This window comes from Bombus vancouverensis, chromosome 7 (assembly GCF_051014615.1).
Source record: "Bombus vancouverensis nearcticus chromosome 7, iyBomVanc1_principal, whole genome shotgun sequence".
Lineage (NCBI taxonomy): Eukaryota > Metazoa > Arthropoda > Insecta > Hymenoptera > Apidae > Bombus > Bombus vancouverensis.
In genome coordinates, this window is record NC_134917.1 from 6,628,152 (window position 1) to 6,653,535 (window position 25,384).

A 25,384-nucleotide genomic window follows, 5' to 3' on the forward strand; every position below is an offset into this window, starting at 1 on the left:
TTGCTTCGAGGTGTAACCCGGTTACCGCGTTCTAGACGTCGCCGATTTACACCCGGTGCTTGTACGTACAAGTCACGCGACAGTAGTCTTTATGTGTGTGACTTTCGTGCGAGTTTACCGTAGACAGGAACGTCGGACCGTGAATCGATACTGCAGGTGCTTATTGAGGGCATAGTGCATTATGCAGCGAACAACGTCTCCCCAGTAAATGGTTAAATACGTAACGACGCTCATTATTAACGGAGATCGGTATCTGTTTTAATTTGGACACAAAGACACGGAGCCGCGAGCTAGAGTAATTGATGCCGATTGCATTGGTTGCATCAATGGGGAGAAAGAGTTACGAAGAAGAAAGGCGATTGTGCGCGTTTAAATTTCCCTCTTCACTTATTATCAGGAAAGGCAAAATTAAAAAGTACCTGGACGAACAAAAAGAATGTAATTGTGTAATGGAATTTTATCTACGAGAGAGCGTAAAATGGTTTGTCTCAACGATCCGTTGATTATGAGATACTTTTAGTGAACAGTTCGTGAGTATCAAATTGGATTTTTGGAATATTTGAAAAGTAAAATGTAGAAATAAAGCATTCTTATGAAACACAATAAATTGCTGAGTTTGCAGTATAAGAGGATAATACGAGAATGAATACAGTTATTCACAAACGGATTATAGAAGGAACAAAACAAATTCATTTAATTTATTATTTTATATATTAAATCGCAATAGTCATCGATCCGCCTGAAAGAAATTGGGCTTCGATATTAGTACTTGAATAAAATGTTTTACCCATGATTATTCAAATAATACATCGTTTTATTCGGCTACAAGTTACTTTGAAATAATTACATGAAAAAATTAGCCAAAACAGAAAACTGTGTGAAAATGATTTATTTGATCTCAACATAGAATTTTATTATAAATAATTAAAATGAAATAATATAAAATAAAATAAAATAAAATAAAATGAAAATAATAAAATAGTCAATAATAAAGTCAAAAAGATACATTATTCGAAATTATTATTTTTCACTTTTATCTCAAATAAAAGTTTCCATAAATCTGGAAATATTCCGCATACTTTACTTAATTCGCGTAAATTACTGGTGGCGCGTCGATGGAAAATTCCGAAAGAGGATTTAAAAAGAAACAAGCGTCGCGAGTTGGAAAGAGCGCCGGTATCTCGGCGTGGAAAACGATATTCCGGCGCGAGGCACAGTAAAATTCCGTTACGTTTACGGAAACGTAGCCGCCTGTACGGTGACGAACAATGCATTTCAAGCGGGCTGAATACCCGGCCCGACGACAAAGACGGAAACCATCGTACTCGATGAAACTCGTGCCGCGCTGTCCGGAAGAAAAGAAAATTTCTCGCTCGTCCGCTCTTCAGCTGCGGTAGAATTGAATCCACATGAGCGAGAAAGGATGAAAATGGGCAAGAAGGGAGACCGAGAGAGATAAAACGAACGCCCTGACCATTATAAAGCGACGATAACATCGTGGATTTACCGGTGGAAAAGCTTGCCACTCCTACCACGCTACGTGTGTCAATTTCGTAAATTAACGGCGCCCTCGAGATGCGTTCAGACATTGGATCGTTTGACGCCACCGAGGAAATTTATTGGATGAAAATGTAAAGACGCGAATTTTGGTATCGGACGGAGATAAAATGTGTTCTTGATGAAATAGTTTTTTATTAGCTGTTTTCTCTTAATACAGGTCTTAGAGGACATTTTATGGACACGTGTCTATGTATCGATAGTAAGATCGAGATTTTGGAGGAAATTTTACATTTGGATATTTTAGATCTTTCTTTTATTGATTACTAAGTAGGAAATTACTACTCCATAGTTATTATTCTTCTTTGAGTTTTAGATCATTTCTTTACATTATAGTTGCTTGGCTCACACTTTTCTATATCTTCCAAGAAATCGAATGAAAATTTCTTATAATTTAAAAGATACTTGTTCCGTAATACTTTATATTTATTCCGACAAGTTGAGACAACTGCTTTCATCAAACTAAAACATTCCATTCGATAAATTCTTCGCATAAATCCTTTCCACTAAACTCCCCTAACCAATTCAGTGCGTACGAGCTATTCTTTGATATGCCGCACGAAAGCGGAAGTGGACGTTGAACCATCCAGTGAGGTTGCTCGCGTGACGTATTCCCCGCAGGTTTACATGAATCTGGTGTACGCGATGGCGATTCCGATACCGTCTTTCATAATCTCGGTGATATACCTCACCATCGCCTACTTCAAGATCTACAACGAAGAGGAGGTGGTCCTCGTGGGCGGCGAGGAGGGCGAGGACGGCGGAGAGGGTGAAGGAAGTAACGCGACACCTTTACCACTGACGAGCGGCGCCCTTACGCCCGGTAGCGAGGCTTTCAGGGAAGACCTAGCAAGCTTCGGGCATCAGCTGAAAGTCGCCATGGCCGACGACATCAGCAGAGAAAGCCTGGATGAGATACCTAACACATACTACACTCATGGGTAAGCGTGAAGATCTGTAAGATCTAAAAGGTCATTTGTTTCTGCGTTTTCCATTTTCGTTCTTACGTGCCTTACAATCTTGTAGAGAGCAAAACTGTTAGTTGCAATTGGTCGAGGAGAAGTGTGAAGTAGGTTAGAAATTTCATGCTTGAACTAAGCTAGATATCTCGAGATTTTATGAACGTGGAGTTACTTGTGGCGTTGAGAATGTTTCGGCTTGTTTGGTATAAGTTCAGTTATTGAGTGTACTTCTGAGAGAACGTTTTGGAATTTCAGTGGTGTTGGAACTGGGTTTGTTAAAAGTGTGTGTTAATTCGGGTTTCATAGTTCTAACGAAAGTAGTCGCAGTACTAAACAGGTACGAAAATGCTCTTATATTTAATTCTTTCAGGACCAAGCGCTCCTGAACTCTGAGAAAGTACTATTGTCGATATGCAATATCGAACTTTATTAAATGTGGAAGCATCGTGTATGGAGGGACGTAATATTGGATGTTTGTTGTATCATGATTAATCTCTAAAGATTAATTCGACAGGAAGTAAACATTTCGAATGTTCGATTTAGGGAGAAAGAATTTATCGATAGGTCAAATAGGTCAATCGCTTCGAGTAGCCTGCCAAACGAAAAATTGGGGTTCGAATCCCATTTCAGCAATCTGACTGACTGGTTCTTTTCTCTATCCAATTTATCAAGACTCTATGTATATAAATCTATGGTATCACCACTTTCCGTTGACGGAAGCTATTTGGAAAATTGGAAAATCTGAACGAGCAAACAACAGACAACTCCAAAAGTTTATTAGTTAATTGAATCATATTCGAAATTAATACTTGCAATATAGAAGGAAACATAATTTCTGTATAATGCTGTTAAAAGTGTTAAAAACTGTTAAAATGCTACTACTGAATTAATCGCTAGTTAAAAATCTGACACGTGTGTATATACAAATTTAAAGATACTTTATTCTCCAATCTCTACTACATACAAATTTCAAAATATTAAAGACATTTCTACTTAAACAAACGTTTACACAGAATTTTTATCGCTGGCAAAATAAAATACTCGTATCGACTAACAATAATTTCTAAATTTCAAACCCCAAAATCATCACAAATCTCCATTGAATGTAACATTCCTATAATTTTCTTGAAAAATGCATCTCAAAGGGTTAGTTTCGGACACGGCGAGATTAGCATACGTCTTTCGAAAACAGCTCCGAGAATTTATGATACCGCGTAACAAGAGTCATATTTTACTGGTTACATATCAAAGATCATGTATTTCTGTTGTTACGACTAATAGCGTAATAAACCACAGGTAATGGTCAGGATTCAGTCGAGCCAAAACAAACGTCGTTAATGGGACACTTGGGTGGTTTTAAGCGCCTTGGTAGTTAGAGTACCACGTTACTTGGATCATAGGGCTTCTGGTCAATCTAGCAACACTCAGCCGCGTAGGGTTTAAAGAAATCGTTAATTCTAACTATGTAATCGTGTTAAAGCAATTTTCCCACGATTTACTCGTTGAAAGTAAAGGAAGAAAAAATATATCAACGAAGTTGTATATTGTGACAGAACGTGATCTTGGACGTTTATAAACATTTTACGAAAGAAGTAGATGATGTTGAGGAACAAATAGCAATATTCGAATTGTAATTACGTAATACGTAACTGTGTAAAACTCGAAAAAGGAATGTAAGCCGAAATTCTTTGGGTATTTTCTTCGTTACGTATGCTTCGGTAAAAATTGAAAAGCAGATTTTGTTAAGTGACGTTTGTATTTATTCACGTATGAGAATATAACAAACGATTTGAAGAATTCAATACAGTAGAATGTTAGTGCAATTATATCGATTGTTATTTGCACTAATCTGTATGAGGACCCTAAAATGGGTTAGGTTTTAGGATTTTATAGGATAAAATTCTTTGACAAAGTTTATCACCAATAAAATCGTTATAATTATTCATAAATGACATATAGAGAATTAACCTTTGCGTTCTTTCGATAAACATTATAACTGTGAAATCTTCGGAGAAAAAAGAAGATATATAGATCATCATTGGATCTTTATCATGCTCAAACGAAATTTTGGCATCCTTGTTGAAATTCCATTGCATCTTTCTCAAAACTCTTAAAATATAATATTGCTGACAGGTTCTCTCCAACATATTACGAATATCTTCATCACCTTTGAAACCTTCAGAAAGAAAGAAAAGTACATATACTTATATGTACCATCATTCTATCTTCACCACGTCTGAAAAATCCTTCAACATCTGCATTGGAATTTCAATACACTCTCTCGTAACAGTTTAAACATTACACCGCTATCAGAACCTTTCCTGAACACACGAACACATATCCATCAACATCACAAAAGACTGCACGATACTACAGCAGCGTCAATCTCTTTTTCATCCCTTAAAAACTTCGAACACCCTCGGTTTTCCGTTTTAACTCGCACTTTCTCGCGAATCCATAAATGGAAGAACTCGTTTCGTCGCGTATCCTGCGGAGTATCGATCCGATCGGCGTAAAACTACGGAGAGATTCCTTCGCGAGGACAAAAAGCTTAGCCCAGAGTGCACGGCCATCGAATGGGAAGAACGGAGTGATCGTCGTTGGAAAACGGTTATCGAGCGGCCTTTGTGCGCGGGAACAGGCATAAAATACGCTCGAGATAAACGGTGCTCGCGGATCGTACGTATATAAATATCCATGGCACACGGTCAGCAAGCTCGACAAAGCGTCGATATCGGATGATTACACGGTCAATTTCGCCGGTGGCCCGCGACAAACCGAAGATATCCGATCACTCGGCTGCGCAAACGCTGCGGCCTGCGCATCGAATACGATTAGCCATCGTTGAATCGGATCTATGGCCTCGAGATTTCCGAACGATGCTCGCCTGGCTTAACCCTAAACGCAGTTTAACCCTTTGTACGAAGATCTTTAACGTTGTCGCATGTTTGTCGCGGGAAATCTGAACTATCAGGATTCGTGCCATGAGGTAGAGAGAGCGTTTCGGTGGGAATGAAGTTTGTTTTGATGCGTGGAAATTCCGTTTACGTTGCTATCTTCGGTGGTCGGGTGAAATGTCAAAGAATATATTAGCCATCTGCGATTCTACTTCGAACTGAACTTGACATTCTTGTATCGTTCGACTTCTTTCAGATTTCATATATAAAGCGTACTGTTCAGCAAACAGAATTAAAAATTTTGAGCAGTTCTTGGGAAAATAGTTTATTAATTATGAAGTATTTGAAATGAATGATTGAATTGATTCTAAAGCCGTAAGAGATTACTCCTTCGAAGTAAATAAGAGTCATAGTGTTGTCAACATATTTAAGAAAAATAACCATAAATGTCTGTGAATTCATTTATTCAGTAGCCTTCTTCCGTATTCTATCTTTATTGGCGAAAAGAATAAAAGAAACAATCTTCACATTATCAATGTCGCTGTAATGGTGCCAATAAACTACAAAGGGTTTAAAGGATTTACGTGAATGAAATTCAGGTTAAGAATTCGATAGAATAAAATTACATTAGAACGTTTCTTCCAAAAAAGAAAGACGAGAAAATAACAAAAGAACGTGTAGAATATAAAAAAAGAACGACTTTATCGATCAAAATAATTATTCTCGCTTACGATTACCTTTTATTAACGCTCGTCCACAGAATAAAAAATTCAGGAGCAAAGATACTTTAGAAGTAGTGTATTGAAGAGATTTCCCACCCTCCAAAACTGTGACTCTTATAAAACCAGTTTCTATAAACTTACTTCCTCTTAAGAAAGAAGTTAGTTACCCATGAGAGTGATTATTTTGTATTTATTCTTTTCTATCGTAAGAGAATAGAAGTTTCTTACTTACTTAATAATTCTGCGACTGAAATGTTCTAAAATTGTTTCTCTTATTTGTATAACATTGTTCGAAAGATAAAGCCACCCTATTTTCAGGTTTTTATTAGTTTGCTTTTCATGGTATAGCGGAGTGAATCTAAAGGTTTAAATCTTTATCGTATATCGTTTTATCTTCAAAGAGATCCATTTTTAATACTCGTCTTTTCTTGTAAAAGTATAATTAAGACATAGTTAATCTATATGAAAAGTTATTATAAGTAGATCAAGAATGAAAAAAAGACTTTCCGGAATATGATCGTCTTTGTTGAGAAGAGGGACGATGAACTGAAGAGAATGCGAATTTAACGCAACCTCATTACCCGAAGCGAACGTTCAACTGTCTTTGCTTTTAGCAATACGAAAGCACGGTAATAGCGTTAACGTGGAAACTTGCGACGTTCCTCCCTGTTTGAACTCGCTTATTATATAATGTGTTTCCACGAAATTGTCCTGCATGTTCAATTGCAAAACTTGATGAACCATTTTCATTGCGTCACAAATATTTTTATTAATTTTTCGACTCTTTCTAACGCTTCATTTTCGCAATTTGTGAAACATATAAACTTCAAGAAGAAACAAGCCTGAAATACATGAAACATTTATTTTACAATTTCTCCGTACAATTTACTAATCGTTCGAAATTATAAGCGTTTCACTTTAGAAATATCTTCTATTAAATTATTTAATAGAATATCGATAAATATTAGACTATTTTCTATAAAAGCGTGAACCTTCACGATATTCTTTCCCGTTTAAAATACGCTCTCGTATGCACACAAATAGAACAAAATCAATCTCCGCAATGTTCTGCTCGGCACACATACTTACGTTAGAAACGAATCAGAACCTATCACTTGAATCCGTAGTATAACTTTTCAACATCAATTTTCTTCACTATCTCCCAAAAATCCCTAAAAAACATCAGTTATCGATAGAACAAAAGGAATAAATTCTTTTACAAGAAATCAAGCTCAGTTAGACAATTGATCGACTTTCTTGCTCCAGTTACTTCAATCAGTGTTCATATCACTGTAGATACGTTATAGTTGCATCGGCGATAGTGTTACAGAGATGAAAAACGTGGGTCCAACGTCAAAATAACCGTTGTAACGGTCGCAATATCAACAATTCGCGAGATAGAACGTAGAACAGAATTAAGTAGATAAATATGAACTGATGATAGATCTGACATATGTACACCAGTTTGAATCGCATCCTCTTATCGTGCAGAAATCCTTCATTTCTATGTCGAACAAGATTCATCTGGATTTTCTGTTAGTGTTGATCGTAATTTTAAAAACACATGCTTTGAAGTAAAGAGATATAAAAGCTTGTCGGATAATAAATTTTGGATTTATTTCTAAATAAACTGTGGATGTTTATATAAATTTATATTTTTACGAATGGAAGTATAGAAATCCGACGTAAATAAAGATTTGTTTCAGGGATATTTGAATTTTGACTGCAAAAAGTGAGATATTATCTTTCGCTGTGCGTTGAGCGCGTCTGAAATTAAAACTCCATCGTACGATCGTGAAAGACAATTTTCCTCCTTTATCGTTAGCATAAAATAAGTAATTGGTTTTTATGTAATTTATTTGTAGACACAATTATCATCGAATTACAGGTATTATCTTATGTAGGACGATTTTTATTCCTTCGATATCCGAATAAAACACAACTCTTTTCTCCGATAACTTTTTTCTCCGTTCGTTACGTTGCATTAAGCAGAATTTAGCATCTTCACACAATAAAAACAAGTGAAAACACGGTGAAATGCTTATTTTTCTTTTCTGGATACTATTGTTCCAATTCCTTTATTCTTCGAACATATTTCTATTCTCGTAACGATAAAAAAATTGACGCACCCTTACGATTCCACCAAGATCGAAATACATTTTCAATGAAATTGCTTCGAGAATATGTGGTAATCTTTAATTAAATTATAAAAAATAGTCCTTGTAAAATTTATTCTTCCTACATAATAGTTACGATACTTCCTATTTCCGCCTGGGAATCTTCATCTTTATCGAGTTTCTTCGCTGTCGATTGCAGTTTTCGAGTTGAGATCAGAAAACTAGGCGATTCTTTGCTTGATTTCGGTGTTGCCAACGAAATTATGAAAGTATAAAATTATGCTGTTCTCGTAGATAGCAGAAGTTCCAGTGAACGGGCAATAGGAAACTTTATTTTCCAGACTACCAGTCGCCGGAGTTTTTCCCGAGCTATGCTATAAATGGAAGGGTGCTTTGACTCGTCGAAAGAATTATACGAGAGCACTGAGGAGGTCGGAAATTATGATTTACTTTTTCGCTGTTCAATTATTGAGAGAAGTTGTGAAATTCGTAATAAAGATATCACGGAACTCTGTCGATTTCAATTAATTTAACTAATCTCTTTTTAGCGTAAATTAAACGTTTATCTGAATTAAATAAAGGTTCTTACCCTCATGATAGTTACATTTCAAAAAAAATGTCTATCTACTCTTTATTCCGATATAAATATGTGAAAGTAGAAAAGTTAATAATTTGTAGTAAATTGTAATAATAATTTGTTTAATTTTTTTGAAATATTGAACTAATAACTTTAGGATAGGATGATAAAGAATTAATAAAAAATAAAATTCTTATGAAAGGGAGGATTAGTTAAAAAATTGAGAGGCCGGAATATACATAAAGTACTTATCGAATATTTACAGAAGTGAAATTTCGATATTATTTTCTATAATAATTAATTAAATCTTTCAATTCTTGTACATTACTAAGTTATTAATTTAAAATATACACGATTCAATGTATTGGATGTAATGAAATAATGCAAAATATTACATTTTGAAAATATCGATAGTAAAGAAACTATCGTAATAAAAATTGGAAATGCTTGAGAGCCTAGAGAATGTGATGTTATAAATACTGTTAATGACACACGGAGTCCCGTTTCCATATAGAGTGTAGTTGAAAGGAGAGTGAGCGCCTTGTAGTCTACGGCGAAATCAATGGATTACTACACGACATTTCAAAATATGTGTTACATAAAAAAATTCACAATAGTTTCGTAGCTCATACTTTTGAAAAAAAGAAAGAATGTCAACAAATTTAGTTTTTATTTATTACATAAGATTATATTACACATAATAAATTTTTTAGTTGACATATTTTTAGAATGATGGATTCTTCTATGTCAGAAACGAGGATTAATATAAAATTTTATGCAGATTTATAATTCTATTTTTGAAAACTATTATTTTTTTTGAAATCAAACCACTCTTTTGACAAGCTCTGTATTTTCGCGTGATCTCTAGAAGAGATCATATTCCATATTTCTCTATCGTATCGTACAACTACACAATGTATGAATGAACTTGAGCATTTATCTATTGATGGAATTAAACCAAAAATGTTATAGAAAACTGAAGCGCGCCAATTTATCATCCGATTTATTATTCGAAATAGAGAATATAAATTTCACCAGAGGCATTAAAATTTTGACAGTCAACGATATGCGATAAATTTCAAATAAAAAAAATAGAAGGATCATTTATTGATAATATTTATTGACCTTTTGAAAATTGAATTTTTCAGACACAGAAAGGAAATCAAACGATCTAATACAATGCAATATTTTATCGAGTTTACAGTCGCGATTGAACTTTTAATGGATAGAAAAGAGAAAAAGAATCTCTTTCGGGTTCATTGTTAGCTCTCCTGTTTTATTGAGAAAAATGGAATTGTGAAGAAAGGAGCTCATCGAACAAAGCGAGAAGAGATAATAGCGTTGTTGGCTTGCCAAAACTGCTACTAAAGCTTTCTTCCTTAAGAATGCCTCACAGTTAAATAACTTGTCGCGTAAACTGTGTGAACGATTGAATTCAAATCGTTAAGTTTTATCCTTCTCGTATTTAGATACAATCAATCCTCACAAGTTCCTGAACATCGAAATATTCGTATTCAATAAGTTCTTATTCATTTTACCAGGAAATTATCAACATTGTTTATTGCGTTAAAAATTACAAGTAAATATTTATGGCTATTAATAATTTAGAGATAAAAGAGTTAAATAAATAAGAAAATAGACAACAAAATACTTGCGCTCTTTTACAATCTTCTCTCATTAATTTAAAATAACTTACAGTATTACAGTCACCTTTCCAAAATAAATGAAAAACGTTAACCAGCTTTATAAGAGAGGATACTTTCCTATCTTTTGATCTTCCAAGATATGTATATTTTATCTATATTGGATCGATATCTTACCTGAATTCACAGTGGAATTTCGATGATATTTACATTGCTTTTAATGGCTCGATACTGATTATGAACTTACGAAACCGATATGTAAGTACAACGAACAGATCTATCTGCTCGTCAAAGATTCGAATTGCTTTAATAGGAAATTCCCATCGGCTTTTCGGTGTCCCACGACGATTAGTTTACTTGCCGCAATGTAATCAATTTCTCTTAGGGGGCGCGTATCAGAATTCGAAGCGCAACATGTAATTAGTTACAGTCGTGGTACCAGAATTAATTCCCAGCAGACTTATTCTTTGGAGGTGGTGAGGACATTAAATTTGTTAAAAATAATTGTGGATAAATTATAGCAAGTATATTACAGGTTGATAAATTGATTTTTTATATTAATATCTTAACGATAGACTAAGACTACTGAACTTAACACGAATTTAATCATATACTACATGAAATTACACGAAGTCAAGTATCAGTTTGTTCGACGTTTGCGACAACCAGAAACATGATGAAGTACCATAAACGATGCTACTTGCTCGTGTATCTAAATGTATATTCATGTGTTTATTTAATTAGCATAAATGTAAAACATCATCCAGACTAAGACAAAAATAACGATGAATACAGTTTATGAAATTAAATTAGGTCAATTGATCTCTCTAATTCCAGTTTCGTGAAATTAAGAAATACATACTTACATTTTGTTAAAGAAACAGAAAGAATAAAAGCTTTTATTTTCTTGCCCAAATGGATAAACTTTTATAAGACATAATCGTACAGAACGTTATCTCACATAGTTCTCATTGGTAATTAAAAGATTGATAGATTTACTCCTTGTCTAGATATACATTTATATATTTATGTATGCACATACATGCATACATATATGTATTTACATTTAGCGATACCTATAGTTCTCGCGTATCATCCTACAGTAATCGTAAAATGAAAGTAGTATAAAATATTACATTCAAAAGAATTAAAAATTCAAAGGATGAAAATTAGAAAGTTACATATTAAATATTCCAAATGGTACAAACATCTTTTTCAACCTAATTTCCTGGACAAATCACAAACAATTAATTCGTTTTAAATCTACAATGAAATGTGTACCGTGTACATACGTTTTTCCTATACGTAAATCAACCTCTATATGGGATGCGTGAGTAGCGTGAGTGAGGCCAGGCAAGGACGCAGGCATCGATTCTGACCTAACCACCTCCATCCCAGCTTCTAGCCTAACTCCAACAACTCACCCCGTTTCCACTTTCAACCTGCTCTTACCCCTTCTCTGTCAGGTCAACTCTGAACCTTGCGACTTTGTTTTACTTGACTACTCGTCTACCTATTCGTGGTCACCTACTCCTGGAGACTAGACGAATAGTAACATTCTTCTATTAATATCCACTAAAGATCTTAATTAGGATTTTGAAATTTCGCAATTTACGATCTCTAATTTTCTTTCGTTTCTCGACCCCAAGATATCAGATGAAACATGAACGTTACGAGTGGAATACGATATTACTGTTAGGTTAACCTTTAAACTATGAAGGTGAATATTTCATGCTGTTTCGTTTCGTCGCCATTTCGACCGGGTTGAGTTTCTCGCAAGACAATAGATAGAAAACTTTTATCCTACCGTTTTAATCTCGGAATACAAGAAATAAAAATCACAACATACAATTAAGTCAGATATACTTATATTTCCAAAAAGCCATTTACAAGATACTTAATTTTATTTTGTACGATTTCTCAGCACTGTTTCCGCTACCTCACATTATTTTAGAAGGATGGATCTCCTTTAGAAAATCAATTTACAATAATATAAAATTGCGAAAAATATTATAATAAAATTTGAGTGTTTTGAGATAATTCAGCAATAACTTCTAAAAGCAAAGAGAATTCCATAATTGAAACGTGGAACGACCTATCAGAAGAATCGAACATCACGCTATTATCTTTCATCCTCCACTAACGTTCTAAGCTATGTACATTCTCAATGTCCATGATCAATAAAACACACATTTTAACATGAATTTAATACTAAATGAAATCACTCGTTAGCGTGACTCGATCGATAGGGCTGTCCGGGTTGAATGTTTGAATATATAGCCCCGATTCTGGCATCTTGCCTACACACGATCTTGCATTTACACTATTATCCCATTTCGAAGCTTTATTTTTATTCTCGTAACAGTACCTCCAATTGGCCGATTCGTTAACAGCCTCTGATTTCCGTTCGATTGACGTATCGAATTCGGTGTAACATTACTGCAGGAAATCGCATGCTGTTTCACGAAGTAATAATCGATAACCGCGTACAATTTCGAAGATTTTCAACGTCGAACAGCGTGTACACATTTTGATCAATAATACGGCACCACTTTGCGTTGGACTGGTTTCGAGCAGCAAGTAGAGCATGCGCCCGATAAACATTAAGGGATTTGCTGTCGTCTTCTCGTTCGAAACGATTAATCGTTCTACGTTCGCGCGATCGCTTTTTTCCTTTTATTTCTCCTCGGCACACTAGTTTTTATTCGCTTTCATTTCGCGCAAACGATCGGTGGAATTTATCGTGAGAATGTTGGGACAAATTGAGCGTTTATCGTTCCTTCATTAATTTCAAGATAGAACGTTAATTCACATTTTAAATGAAGAGATGTAGTTCTATAACAAGAGTCTTTAGTAATTGAAAATAGTATTAGATATCTAGAGCTTTCGAAGAAGAAATGGATTTTAAAATTTTATTATTTTAGTTATTTAGTTCCATTAGATAGACGTAGCAAAGAAAAGGGAATTTTAGAATTTTGTAAAATAATTATATTATTTTAAATATGTTACTTTACATATTCAGATAAATTACATAGAAGTTGTTCGAAATATCAAGTATTTTTAGAATTTAAATAAAAAGAGATTTAAAAATTTTATAAGATACGTTGTTTTAAATACATTATGGTTTTTTACATATTTAACTGAATTATATACAAATAATAAGAACTCTGAATTATCTTGGAAGGATAAAATTTAAATGTTGATGCATTATTCGTTATATTATATCTACATTATTAAAAAATTAAATAGGCACCTTATTGCGAATTTAAACAACATTTACTGTTTCCAACAGTTATTTTTGTAATATTTGCGAATTATTATCTAGTGAATTCTGTACCTTATTCATTTCCTTTCTTAGTAAATTTTAGAAACTAGGACAGGAAAGGATATTAAATTTTGAAGTAAGATCGAGGAAAAACGATATTACTTCGAAAATGAATTTTATGCTATATCTTATGAACCATCCAAAGTTTCCTTGGTCCGGTCTCTGGTCTTTAAGGTTAGATTATGAGACCATTCATTTGCTTAACTGTTTAAGACCATCGGCAAACTTGGATTATCTTTCGATCGTTGTCGTTGACGAGCTTCTTGGTGGCATTAAAGATCTTCAAGAGCCTCTTGGGATATCAATGAAATCGATGATAAAATTATTTCGTAGCATGTGAGCGAAGCATTAAAATTACAATAGCGTCAAAAGTACGATTTTTAAGGGATTTTAAAAGATTTCTTTTTAAAATATGTACATATTATTTCGTAGTACGCAAATACCAATAAAAAATAAAAACTAAATAAAATCTACGTTATGGAAAATTTTGTTCGTTAATCTAAATCATAACATAAAAAAGAAAATTTAAAAATCCCAACTTTACACACAAATCCTTCGTTTTAAGAATGACGCTCCATCTTCGTTAAAATGTGTACATGTGTGTGTCTGCGAAGGATGGGTGAATGTGCGAATCTAAAAGGGAGAGTGCGAAAATTATGTACCTGAGATGAGAAAATTAATCACCATAGATCTTCCATTAACTTTTTCTTTCTTAAACAGGACAAGGTAATCGATTTACTATCATTAATTCGCTATCCGCTATAGTTGGGTCATTCAGAGTTCAAACGCAAATAATGGAGATTTGGTATCGATTATTATAATCTTTTCCACTTTGTGTATAGATGTGAGTAGATGTACGTAGATGTGTGCACAAGTGTAGGTGCGATACTTATAAATTTTTGCCAATACTGAAAATTCAAGCGCCTTATCTTCAGAATAGCTTTTTCTTGTTTCAAGAAAAGATTAAGAACCAATTTTCATCATTTGAGACTGCCAAGTGGAAAAATGTTAAATTTACGTATCAACTGTGACTGTCCCAACTTTACTAAATTATCATCTGACGCTTGATTTTCTTACAGTCTGCACTGTATACATTTACAACGTTAACCAACGCTGATACACCTGTTTCAGAAACTTGAGCAAGACGATGACGACGAGTATCTCAACTCCCCCTGGGCCGACGGCAGCAGTCTGAAGCGACACTTTCAAGGTCTGAACAACATCTCCTGGAAACCGCACTAAGCGGGAACCCAAGAATGGGACCTAGAAGAAACGAGAGAAAAAGCGAAAGAAAAAGAATTTTTTCTTCTACGTAGCTTGTTCAAGTTACCGACCGCAAATATAGCCAATATTCTCTCACCGACTATCAAAGATGAAGAACGAAAATTTTATGAAATATGTAATAGAGAAAAAAGACCGATTGAACCAGTGGTGTACGATGCTCAACGTAAGAGTTTTCGAAAGGAACGGGCGTTCAATTGCGTCCAATTAAATACAAAATAAAAAAATAAAAGAAAGAAAATAAAAATAGGATATTCGTCGGCGTTCTCTCCTCAAAGCGAAGAAACGGAAAAAAAAGAATGTAATTGATATAGGGTTTGATCCAGAGTGTCGTTCAAGATGAAAGACAAAGGAAAGATAGAAAGAGAGTGTTTTAATAATATGCCACAACGCTATCGCATGATACTGTCCCACACTGTGTACGCGCTAATTATTATCCAATAGAGATATAACGATATTTTGTGACAGACTTTTTTCTACTCGACAACCGCCCGGCATCACGAGAAACGCATGCAAAGAACGTGACCTCTCGGTTCTTGCTGATCGATTAATCCGTTGGTGGCTCGCGTTTTTAGCCCGGCACCGAGGTCGAACGATCGGCTGCTTGGCGAGGATCCAGCGAGGAAACATTACATTCGGATTCGTTGCCGATATTCCGAGCATCTCTGGGGTCTCGTCGTATCGTAAAGGGTACTTCCGAAACATTATAGAAGAACTTCCAGGATAAATTCCCGGCACTACTCGATCGCCATTGAGGAAAGATCGATGCAAATGAACCATCGACTTGGAAACCATTCCATATCTAAACTGTGTAATCCCTCTTCCTGACGATTTAACAAGTTTCCGAATTTGCTCATAGCTATGCTCGAGGAACGTTGTACAAACGTAGAAATTGTATAAATTCTCAATGATTGTGCTTTGGGAAAACGCGATTCGTAGCACAATATCAAAGAGAATTGCGAAATGGATCGATTTTGGAGATCATTATATATAATATATATATCGTGTCGAGTACAGGAATTATTTGTCGTTGAGCTTCTTCGGGAACACTCTGTACGGTATCGACGCCCTATAATCGCAGTCAGGCGATTTTTTCTTCGTGTATGCAATTCACGTAACTATTCTCACGGAAGCCTGCGAATGTAAGACAGATAAGGCGAATCGTTTCCTGCGGGTTGAACGTACCATACGATTCGATCACCGACAGAATAAATTATATGTAATAAACAGTCACGCGATTCACTTCTCCTCATCGTGATACTAAGTCGAGCGAAAGCATTCCTGCCCATTTCTTCGATAGCACGCGCCTGGTGAAAAAAACACACATACACATACACACACTTGGTCCTTTTTGCACAACTCTGGCTGACTCTAATTTACTTGACCAAGGAAATGTAAAAAATGAGAAAAAAAGGAAAATGTAATCCCTGTCGTGATAATCGGCAAACGCTAAAGAGGAGAGAAACCGAGCTTGCGCGAAACGGTCGCGTTTACTCAAGTGGACTAGAAGCTTAAAACGAGTAAATTAATGAATTAAGAGTACCGTTACCAAGTTAACAAGTATTACTAAGTTAATCTGCTTGCTGTGTGATCATGACGCGCATCCGAGAAACGCCACTTCACGTGCATCGTAGACGAATCGTGAACCACACATGTATCGATATACTGTATCTTTCACGTACACAGAACATACATACACATACACTTACATGTACACGTCCGTTTTACCGTGAACCGTAAATACACGCTTCTGTCTGAGAATATTCGACGCGATTCACCGAGACGTAAAACGGCGAACTTCAAATTACGCTTTAGGGGTGCGCCCTTCCTCCATTGATTACTCGATTTTTGCGTTTGTTTTCTTTCGGCAAAAGTAAGATAAAGGTCGCTCGGATATGATAGAAACGACGAGTAGAACATTGTGATCGAAAATTTGGTGATTGATGGAAATCGTGTGAGAAGGCTGATTCGTGTCTACTGTGGATTTGTCTGACTAGTCTCGGGTGATACTACTGAGCCCCTTCTAACTCTGCTGGCGTATTGAATCAGTAGGTTGCTATAAGTATATTACTATAAGACTTGATATAATTTTCGCAAAATTATAAACAATTATTATTGTATTACGTTAAAACATATGAAATGTCCGATTTTGAACGGTTGGCTGAATCGTAAAAGAATGTATTAATATACGTAAATGTTAGAAAAATAATATTATATATGATAGAGAAAATTCTCAGCTTTAAGATGACATATAGGAATAAGAATATTTGTTGAAAAGAAATTTTAAAAAATTGATGCAACAAAAATGGACATTTCATATATTACAAATTATTATTAACAAACGATCATTTTTTCAATAATACAACAATATAAAAGGATTTATGTAACAAATTATTGTATGTCAAAGCGGTTAGTGAGAGCTATGAAAATACTGTCTGTAAGAGATACTGCCACAATGAACCTAAATGTTTCCTTCGAAATACGTTCATACTGCAACATATTGACAAATAAGATCCGATGAAGTGTCGGCGTTCAAATCGACGTTGTTTGTATGCTGAACGCTCAGTGAAAAGGTATCGAACGATACTTTATCAAACCAATATCAGTTCTTTATCAGTAGATCGACACACAGCACGAATCAGCCCTATCTGAAGCATATTGTATGGCATCACGATACAGTTTCGTGTCGCGAAAGAATGTAATTTTTCAAAGGTGGATCGGGTGACGTTTATCAATAGGAAGGAACGGAAAGTTCATTGTTCCCGCTTTGTATCTCTGGTTGAATAACGAGTAGCACACAGTCAAATGTTGCACGCGACATTTTTTAAAATTATAGATTTCGAACCGCTATCGTAGCGGGCTCAAAGAAAACTCACCCCCGCGATTACGTAAAGGAACACAGGGTGCCACTTGCGCAGAGGGTGAAACAAGTAACGATGGTTTTTTCGCGGCATCGTTGCTGCGCGTAAATCGATACGAGTGGCGCAGGACAGGCGAACCTTCGCCCCTGAGATCGATGGCAAAAATTCATGCTGAACAAATTTTAGCAACACCCAAATTCGAGTTATTTAATGAATTTCTGCTGTAATATTCTTTAAAGTTCATATTCTTCTTTTTGGACAGGTAATATCATGATATTCGGATTAACTTGATCCGTTTCGTGTCATTACTGTCCTTTAACACTGAAATTCAAAGATAATTGAAAAGATTTCTGAAAAAGGAGCTTATAAAATAAGATAGTAATTAAATATTTGGTGCTTGCGTAAATTGTATCGGAAATTTTAGTTTTATTATTATTATATTACCTAGGTTTGAATTCACAATTATAATGGATCTTAAAGGAGATCGTTCTTTCGATATTTGTGATATTTTATGATCATTCCACTATTTGAGTAAAAAATATGTTCGACACCTATATATTTACCATAGACTCTTACCTACAAGTTCTATTCTTAGAAAGCTCCTGCATTGTCAGTTTTATTAGAATTCATGAGCGAATTTAGAATAATATTGAACAACATTAATATCCACTTTGTACAAAGTACTAGTTATAATGTAAACATAGCATTTTATAAAGAATGAATCTTGAACACATTGTGTAATTAACTCAGAGATCTATGTTTAACGAATGTAAATTATAGTATTTTCCATTGCTCGGTTCTGGAATTATTGTTGAGCAGAGTATCGATCAAATAGTCGCACCCTGGGTACCACGCAACTTGAACCTAATCTTCTACGTTCGAAGACCTGAAACAACGCTAATTTCAGCGATTGAATTACAAAAAAGAAAATGGAAGCATAGTAAAAAACAACTAAGATTTCATATAGACTATTTTCTTTTCCGCTGAAGAACGCGAAAAGTGATTACTATGGTGCTTGATTCGAGAAACAGTTAAAATATCTGTATTAAAAGATAATTTTAATATATTTAACACAGCATCGAATTATATAAGATGATCTCACGTGTGATTCTCATTCGACGTGATCTTTCATTTTACAAGTTTACAAGTTTGCGACCTGTTCCATACGTAAAAACGCCATACACACACGCACACACACAGACACACCCTTTCAACGAACATGTATACACACGTGTACACACGTATACGAACACACATATGACTAACACGAATATACATTGGTAATCTATGGAAAGAAATAATAATTGAATTGTTTTTATGGATTAAGAACAAGTTGTCTGTGATCTACAATAATTAAAAGAATATTTAATAAGTATTAACATGGTAAATGCATAATTGACATGTCGATAATGTCGAACGAATCGGTTTAGGGAATAATAACTAATAATAGAGCAAACAAAAGAAAGAGGAAGGAGAACAAGGAAGCGGAAGTAAAAGCAGTCAGATATCGGAATGATCTCAATGTTAATGGATAGAGCAATATGATAAAAGAGATGGCAGGCAAAAAATAATAACGATAACGTTTGTCGCATTAACGACATCACCGCAAAGGAATTCTAGAGAAAAGAGAGGTATATTATATAAATGCATATATAAACATTAAAATAATAAAGAAAGAAAAAAAATAGAGATTTAAAAATGGAACACGCCACGTCTAAATACTATGTAATCGCTGTTGTTAATCAGTAATAATTCGCGATGTAAAGAGAAGAGAAGAAAAATACCAATTTATGCGTGCTGCGTTCGAAGTACCGATTAAAATACCAAAAAAATTATATAAATAAATATATATATATATGGCACTTGACCGTCGCGGCTAAAAAAAAGTACATAGGATAGATAGATTTATAGAAGCGCAAAAAAACACCAAAAATCGTTCCTTCCACCCGCTCCGGCCGTGTATTTGATTATCGATTTTAAATATATCGCATCTCATGTAAAAGTCAAAGAATGGCTCTGCGAACTTGTAAACGCACCTCAGAATGCAATTAGTATGTCGTTTTACTAATAAGACAGGGAGGAATAGAGTTGTTAAACTGAATGAAAACAAGAGATTAAAAGGGGAGAGGAATGGAAATTACAGAGGAGAGAAAAGAACGAAGATAAAGAGAATGCTATATTAATGCCACAATCACCGAGTAATAAGTTGTTCAACGAGCGTTGCGAAAGATGTTCGAGATAATTTTTGTACAGTTTTGGCACACACGAGAACGTGCAACATCGTCGTCTTTATATTTATGTACAACATTCAATTATTATAAATTTTCGATATTATTACAAACTATGATCGATTTCGTGTGAAAGTGTATATGGCTTTTTCTGCGGTTAACAATAAAATGTTGTCAAAGCTTTTTCACGAGATATATATACATACATATTTCACTCAGAAGTTTGATTTATCTACTGATTATTGTCCTTCCCTTGTTTCACAATATATTATAGCTTAATGAATTATAATTTTTTCAACAGAATTTTGAATAGTCAAACTGTTTCAAGCTATCAATTGTTTATATGATACGTGATCTGTTTGCATGGGTGTTTTATTATCAATAATTTCCGTATATAGGATATTAAATTATACATTATCAACTATTATAGGACAACATGCAATAATTAAAGTGAAACATTTAGTTTAATAAAATACTGATTAGAATCTGAAAGAGTGATATGATTTGTACAGTTTACATTTGCAAATAGCTAACTAAAAGACATTCTTTCTATTATTATATAACAATATAGGAATCTGATTTCTTGCTTGTTTAAGAATCTTCTCAGGGAGAATATGAAAATCGACGACTTCGATTTAACCAACAGCAGGTATTTCTTGATACAAGAATAGACATCAACCTCTTTATACCATTCTAATCTATTGTAGATTACAATTCTTACAGATTACCGACGTAAGAATAATCTAGGGATAATTTGAATTTCCTACTTTACCAACAAAGCCTCTTACTCACCTTAGCAAATATTACTAAATAAATAATCTACATTTCTGCAAATCAAAAAGTACATGACGTTAACGAAGACTAAAAAATTAATCGTATGTAACGACTAAATTAAAAAAATATATAAACAATTGTTCTTAAAAGCCATTATTAGCAGAGGGTACTAAATCCTCCAAAAATAGGTGCGCGAAATCAATTTTTTAGTTCCCACTTTTTCATTTGGATCATATTTCAAGTCCAATATACATGTCCTTGGATTCTTTTACTTTCGTATCCTTCAGCTCGCACATACTCAGGATCCATTATGAGCTGTAGGCATGTCGAAATTATCATACATATTGGTTGGTCAGATGCCGACACGGAGATACCTGCCACGGTCCCGAAACGTCCGATTATTTAAACAAACCCGCGCGATACGATCGCGGTCGCCGGTCACACCCATCTTAGCTTGGCGAGCACCACAGAATTCTTCCAGACAAGAGGTCTTGGACAAAACAAAATTCACCTTCTTCTTATCTTACAAATAATACAACGAAACGGTATCAATAAACTACAAAGTCAATAAGTTACAAATTGAGCTCGACTCGTACAATGAAACCAAATTAGATGTTATTCAATAAATAATGATACGTATGTAATATAATTATTTGCATAGCTCAAAAGGAAAATTACTTAGAAATAAGGAGTATATAATACAGTGAACAGTGTAACAGTATGACATTATCAAAATCAATTGGTCCTGTCGAATTGAGAAATCGACGAAAGTTATATTCACTTAGAAATGATTATTTTCAAGTTTTCCACTTTACACAAAGACGAGTGCTTCTAATATTTTGTTTACAATAATGACAGAGTCTTCTTTAGATTGATTTAAAGAAACTTCGGTATTTCTAGTGTTAACAAAATATTTTCTCCAAATTTTAGTGGAACATAGGTCTGTGATAGCAGCATTTAAAAGTTTTAAAAGCGTAATTTCACAGTCGGTCAATAGTAGTAGAGATGTGAGTGTATCGATGGCTCGCACAATTGCACATGAAATGACGCACGCGTGGTCTTGTCCCATCCCCTGACAAGAGGGTGGCAGCGTGACCGTTGATTTCCCTTCGTCGCGCGTGCACGCGGCGAAATTAAATGTCTCGTGCGCGGACATCGCGAGCATTACACCCGCTTCACTTTCGCATATGAATAATAAAAGAGCCGGTAATGCGTGAGTTCGACACCCTTATTCGGCTCTTAACCGAGTCGGCGTGCCTGTCGACCACTGCTGTATAATCGAAATCTTCATCGTGCACCGATAATTTATGCATTATTTCGCACGCTAATTCATTGTTGCGCATCATTGGTGAGCTTTACAATAACTGTCCACCGCGATATTAATGAATTTATAGCTGCATGTCGATTCTCACGGACCTTTCTTCGGTATATCCAGCGTAATTTGTAGTAATTACTATTGTTTAGCGATTCGTTACCATGACGATGAGTTTCGCTTAAATTTTTTATAATTGAAATTAGTAGAATGTCCATTCCGATAAGAATTCTGATAGAATTAGAAACCGCACGATTAGCCTCGGAAATCACTTTCTATTTCATCAAGATCAATCCTCCTATCTCTAACCTACATGAATGCGTTGACTAAGCATTTCCTATTCAACTTAGTGACTGCTCTCTATAAACAGAACAGACATCCATTTCTTGTACTTCTACAAAACCCAGACTTGTCGGCACGATACCACTAATTGTTTACAAGAATTGTTAATTATATCGTCAAATACGATATTCAGGAATATTCAGGTAACACCTAAAAATCTATTTGTGCATCTTACAGAAAGAGATCTTGTGTATTCTGATGCTCTACTCATCAATTACGTACATTTAACTTGCAATCAAGATTGACTCTTCAGTTCATCCTTGTTGCAACAAACAAAAATACGTTTAATATTCCAAGAAGAACTTTAGCATAAAATTGTAACAAGAAATTGAAACAAGAAAACGTTTCAGTAGCAATTCTTTCGTACTCCCCTAGAACTTAAAGAAAATGTTTAACGTCGGAAAGACACGATTGAGGCAAAAATATCCTATCAGAATGTAGAAACTTAAAAGAAATGTGCAAGAACTAAAAAAAGATTACTCTCGTCAAAGCAACGTCTTTGTACAACAAGCTCGTACAAGCTTCACTCGCGATTCATCGTCGATCATCGTCACATCAAGACACAGATTAGACGATTTTCCTGGAAGCAGTCCGTTCCAGCGCCAAATGCAATTAAAAGCGACGCGTCACGGGCGATTTCTACGTAGGATTTCACGCGATCCATCGTCGGCGATTCCCCTCACCCCTTGTGGCCACCGTACCACGTTTTACGCATTCACGCTACGTGGAAAATGCCAGAGGACGGTATTAAATAAGTACAAAAAGGTAACAGACTGACAATGAGCGACGTACGTGCCCGCGAGGCGGAGAGAAGGCACGGCGCTACGGGGGCATCTTGATATGCAGACGGCGTGCGTCGCGGCGGCATTGCCGAGCAAAGAGCATCGGGCTTCGGTTACGAAACGATTCTCGAAATACGGGATCGGATAGCGGAATACCAGTAGCCACTGTCTCCTTGCCTTCTGTCGATAAATTTTCAACTGGCCATGATAGATCGGCGGAAAGGAAGCGGTGCCCTTTGACTCGCTTTCACAGTGAATACGAACGTTCTACCGGGCAGAGGACGCCTGCGTTTAAAAACAATTACCCCAACATATTGGTGTTTAGTCTTCGATCGAGAACGTTCTCGATACTCATTGCTATTATCGTTATATGAATCTATTAAACGTGTGAAAATAAATTTTGTGCAGGTGGTTTATGGGAATTTTTTATTTGTCTAAGTGGCACATGTGAAGGAGCTAGAGGCTAATCATTGTAAGTCAATCTTTCGTTAAAAATGGCTTCTATCTTGGAAATATCTCGTCGTTGTAGATACTTGGTTCAGCCGCTAAAAGTTTTCACAATGAAAAGGTATTTGCTTCACGTAACTCATGTTTAACGAGACTAGGTTATACCGATTAGTTTTCGAACCCTTCGTGTATTTCAAAAGTGTCGCAACTCGAAATAATACAGTCTTATGACAGAAGCATCCTTTAAAAGGAAGCCTTCAAAGGATATCTTCTGTCGAAAATATCCTCCATCTCGAAATATGCAATCATACTTCGTCACAATGAAGAAAATTAGGTAGTTTTACCAATGATAATCTCTTCTTTCCTCAACTTAATTCTCACTAAATTCTACCCACGCAGAGTCTGTTTATGTCGGAAGAAACCTTTTTGCGTGCTGTGATTATGAAATAGAAAGAGTCAGCAATGATATCATATCGAAGAAACTCGAGCGTAGTTCGTGTACCAGTGCCACGTATCCTTTTTTCCTCGACGATATCGTTCCTTTACGCAAGAACCGGGACCGAGGACGGGCTCGTTCTCGTTTTCCGCCAGGTCATCGAGTCTCATTTACAGAAGGGACGTTCCTCGTTAAACGGCAAAACCAAGATCTCAACTGGCTGACCCTCGAACAATACGCCCACTCGATACCACGATCTGATCCACGAACAAATCCCCGACGTTGAATCGATCTGATTCGCTGTTTTCTTACTAGCGGTACGTTCGATCGATGGTGTGAAATGAATACGCGATTTCTCGGCTGTTCCCATTCTTGAATACGTTATCACGGTTTCGCGAACCATCTCGAGTTCCAACGAGCTGTGACGCGTTTATACAGAGTTTTTGGAAAGTTTGGTTCCTTACTTCTTTCCATCAGAAGTAATGATTTATAATTCCAGTCGTTTGTCATTTAAATGTTCTGAATTTTTAGCATTTACCACGTTCGCGGACGATAAATGGTGACAAATGCGTGCGGTCTGTGATAATTAGTTGAATTTATTTATTTCTACAGAGTATACTGTACGTACTTTTATATTTTTCAATCGTGTCCTATATGCGATTATAATATTGCCATAATTAACATTTTGCTTTCCTAGTGAAATAAAATGACGAAAAATTAGAACAAACGATTTAGAAAATAATTTCCTCGTCCTTCAAATTTCTTGCATTTCTATAGTCAGATATGAGAGACGCGGATTTTCAATTGTTCATGGATAGCAAATTTTAATAATTACGTTATGTATACGTATATAATAACATTTAAGTTATGAAATTTGTATGGCGTTATATTTATTTACTTCTTTAAGTCCCTTCGTATTACTCTGTAGAAAAATTAATTTCTGAAATATAAATTTTTGTATAGTTAGAAAGATTGAAAGGTAGAGGGGAGAAGTGACACGTGGAAAAACGCAAAGAATATTTCATCCACCTCATTTGCATCATCCTTTTTAATTCTACATTTTTATCGATGCAATATGATACTGTTGAAAGCGATGTGGTAAAAGAATAGAAGGTTTATAG

The 25,384-nt window shown here is 35.2% G+C and overlaps 1 protein-coding gene across 3 annotated transcripts in view; it reads left to right on the top strand.

The window, feature by feature from the left end:
- LOC117164216 (temperature-induced paralytic E) overlaps positions 1-20,353 on the top strand; it is a 124,911-nt gene extending 104,558 nt beyond the window's left edge. For 2 of the 3 annotated variants that reach the window (XM_033347130.2, XM_076620242.1), the window contains 2 exons: positions 2,179-2,498; positions 14,932-20,353. In XM_033347130.2, the coding sequence (XP_033203021.2) occupies positions 2,179-2,498; positions 14,932-14,995 (384 nt within the window). In that variant the 3' untranslated portion in view covers positions 14,996-20,353. The remainder of the gene's footprint in view (positions 1-2,178; positions 2,499-14,931) is intronic. The other variant, XM_076620243.1, reaches the window with a different exon arrangement.
- The last annotated feature ends 5,031 nt before the right edge of the window (positions 20,354-25,384 follow it).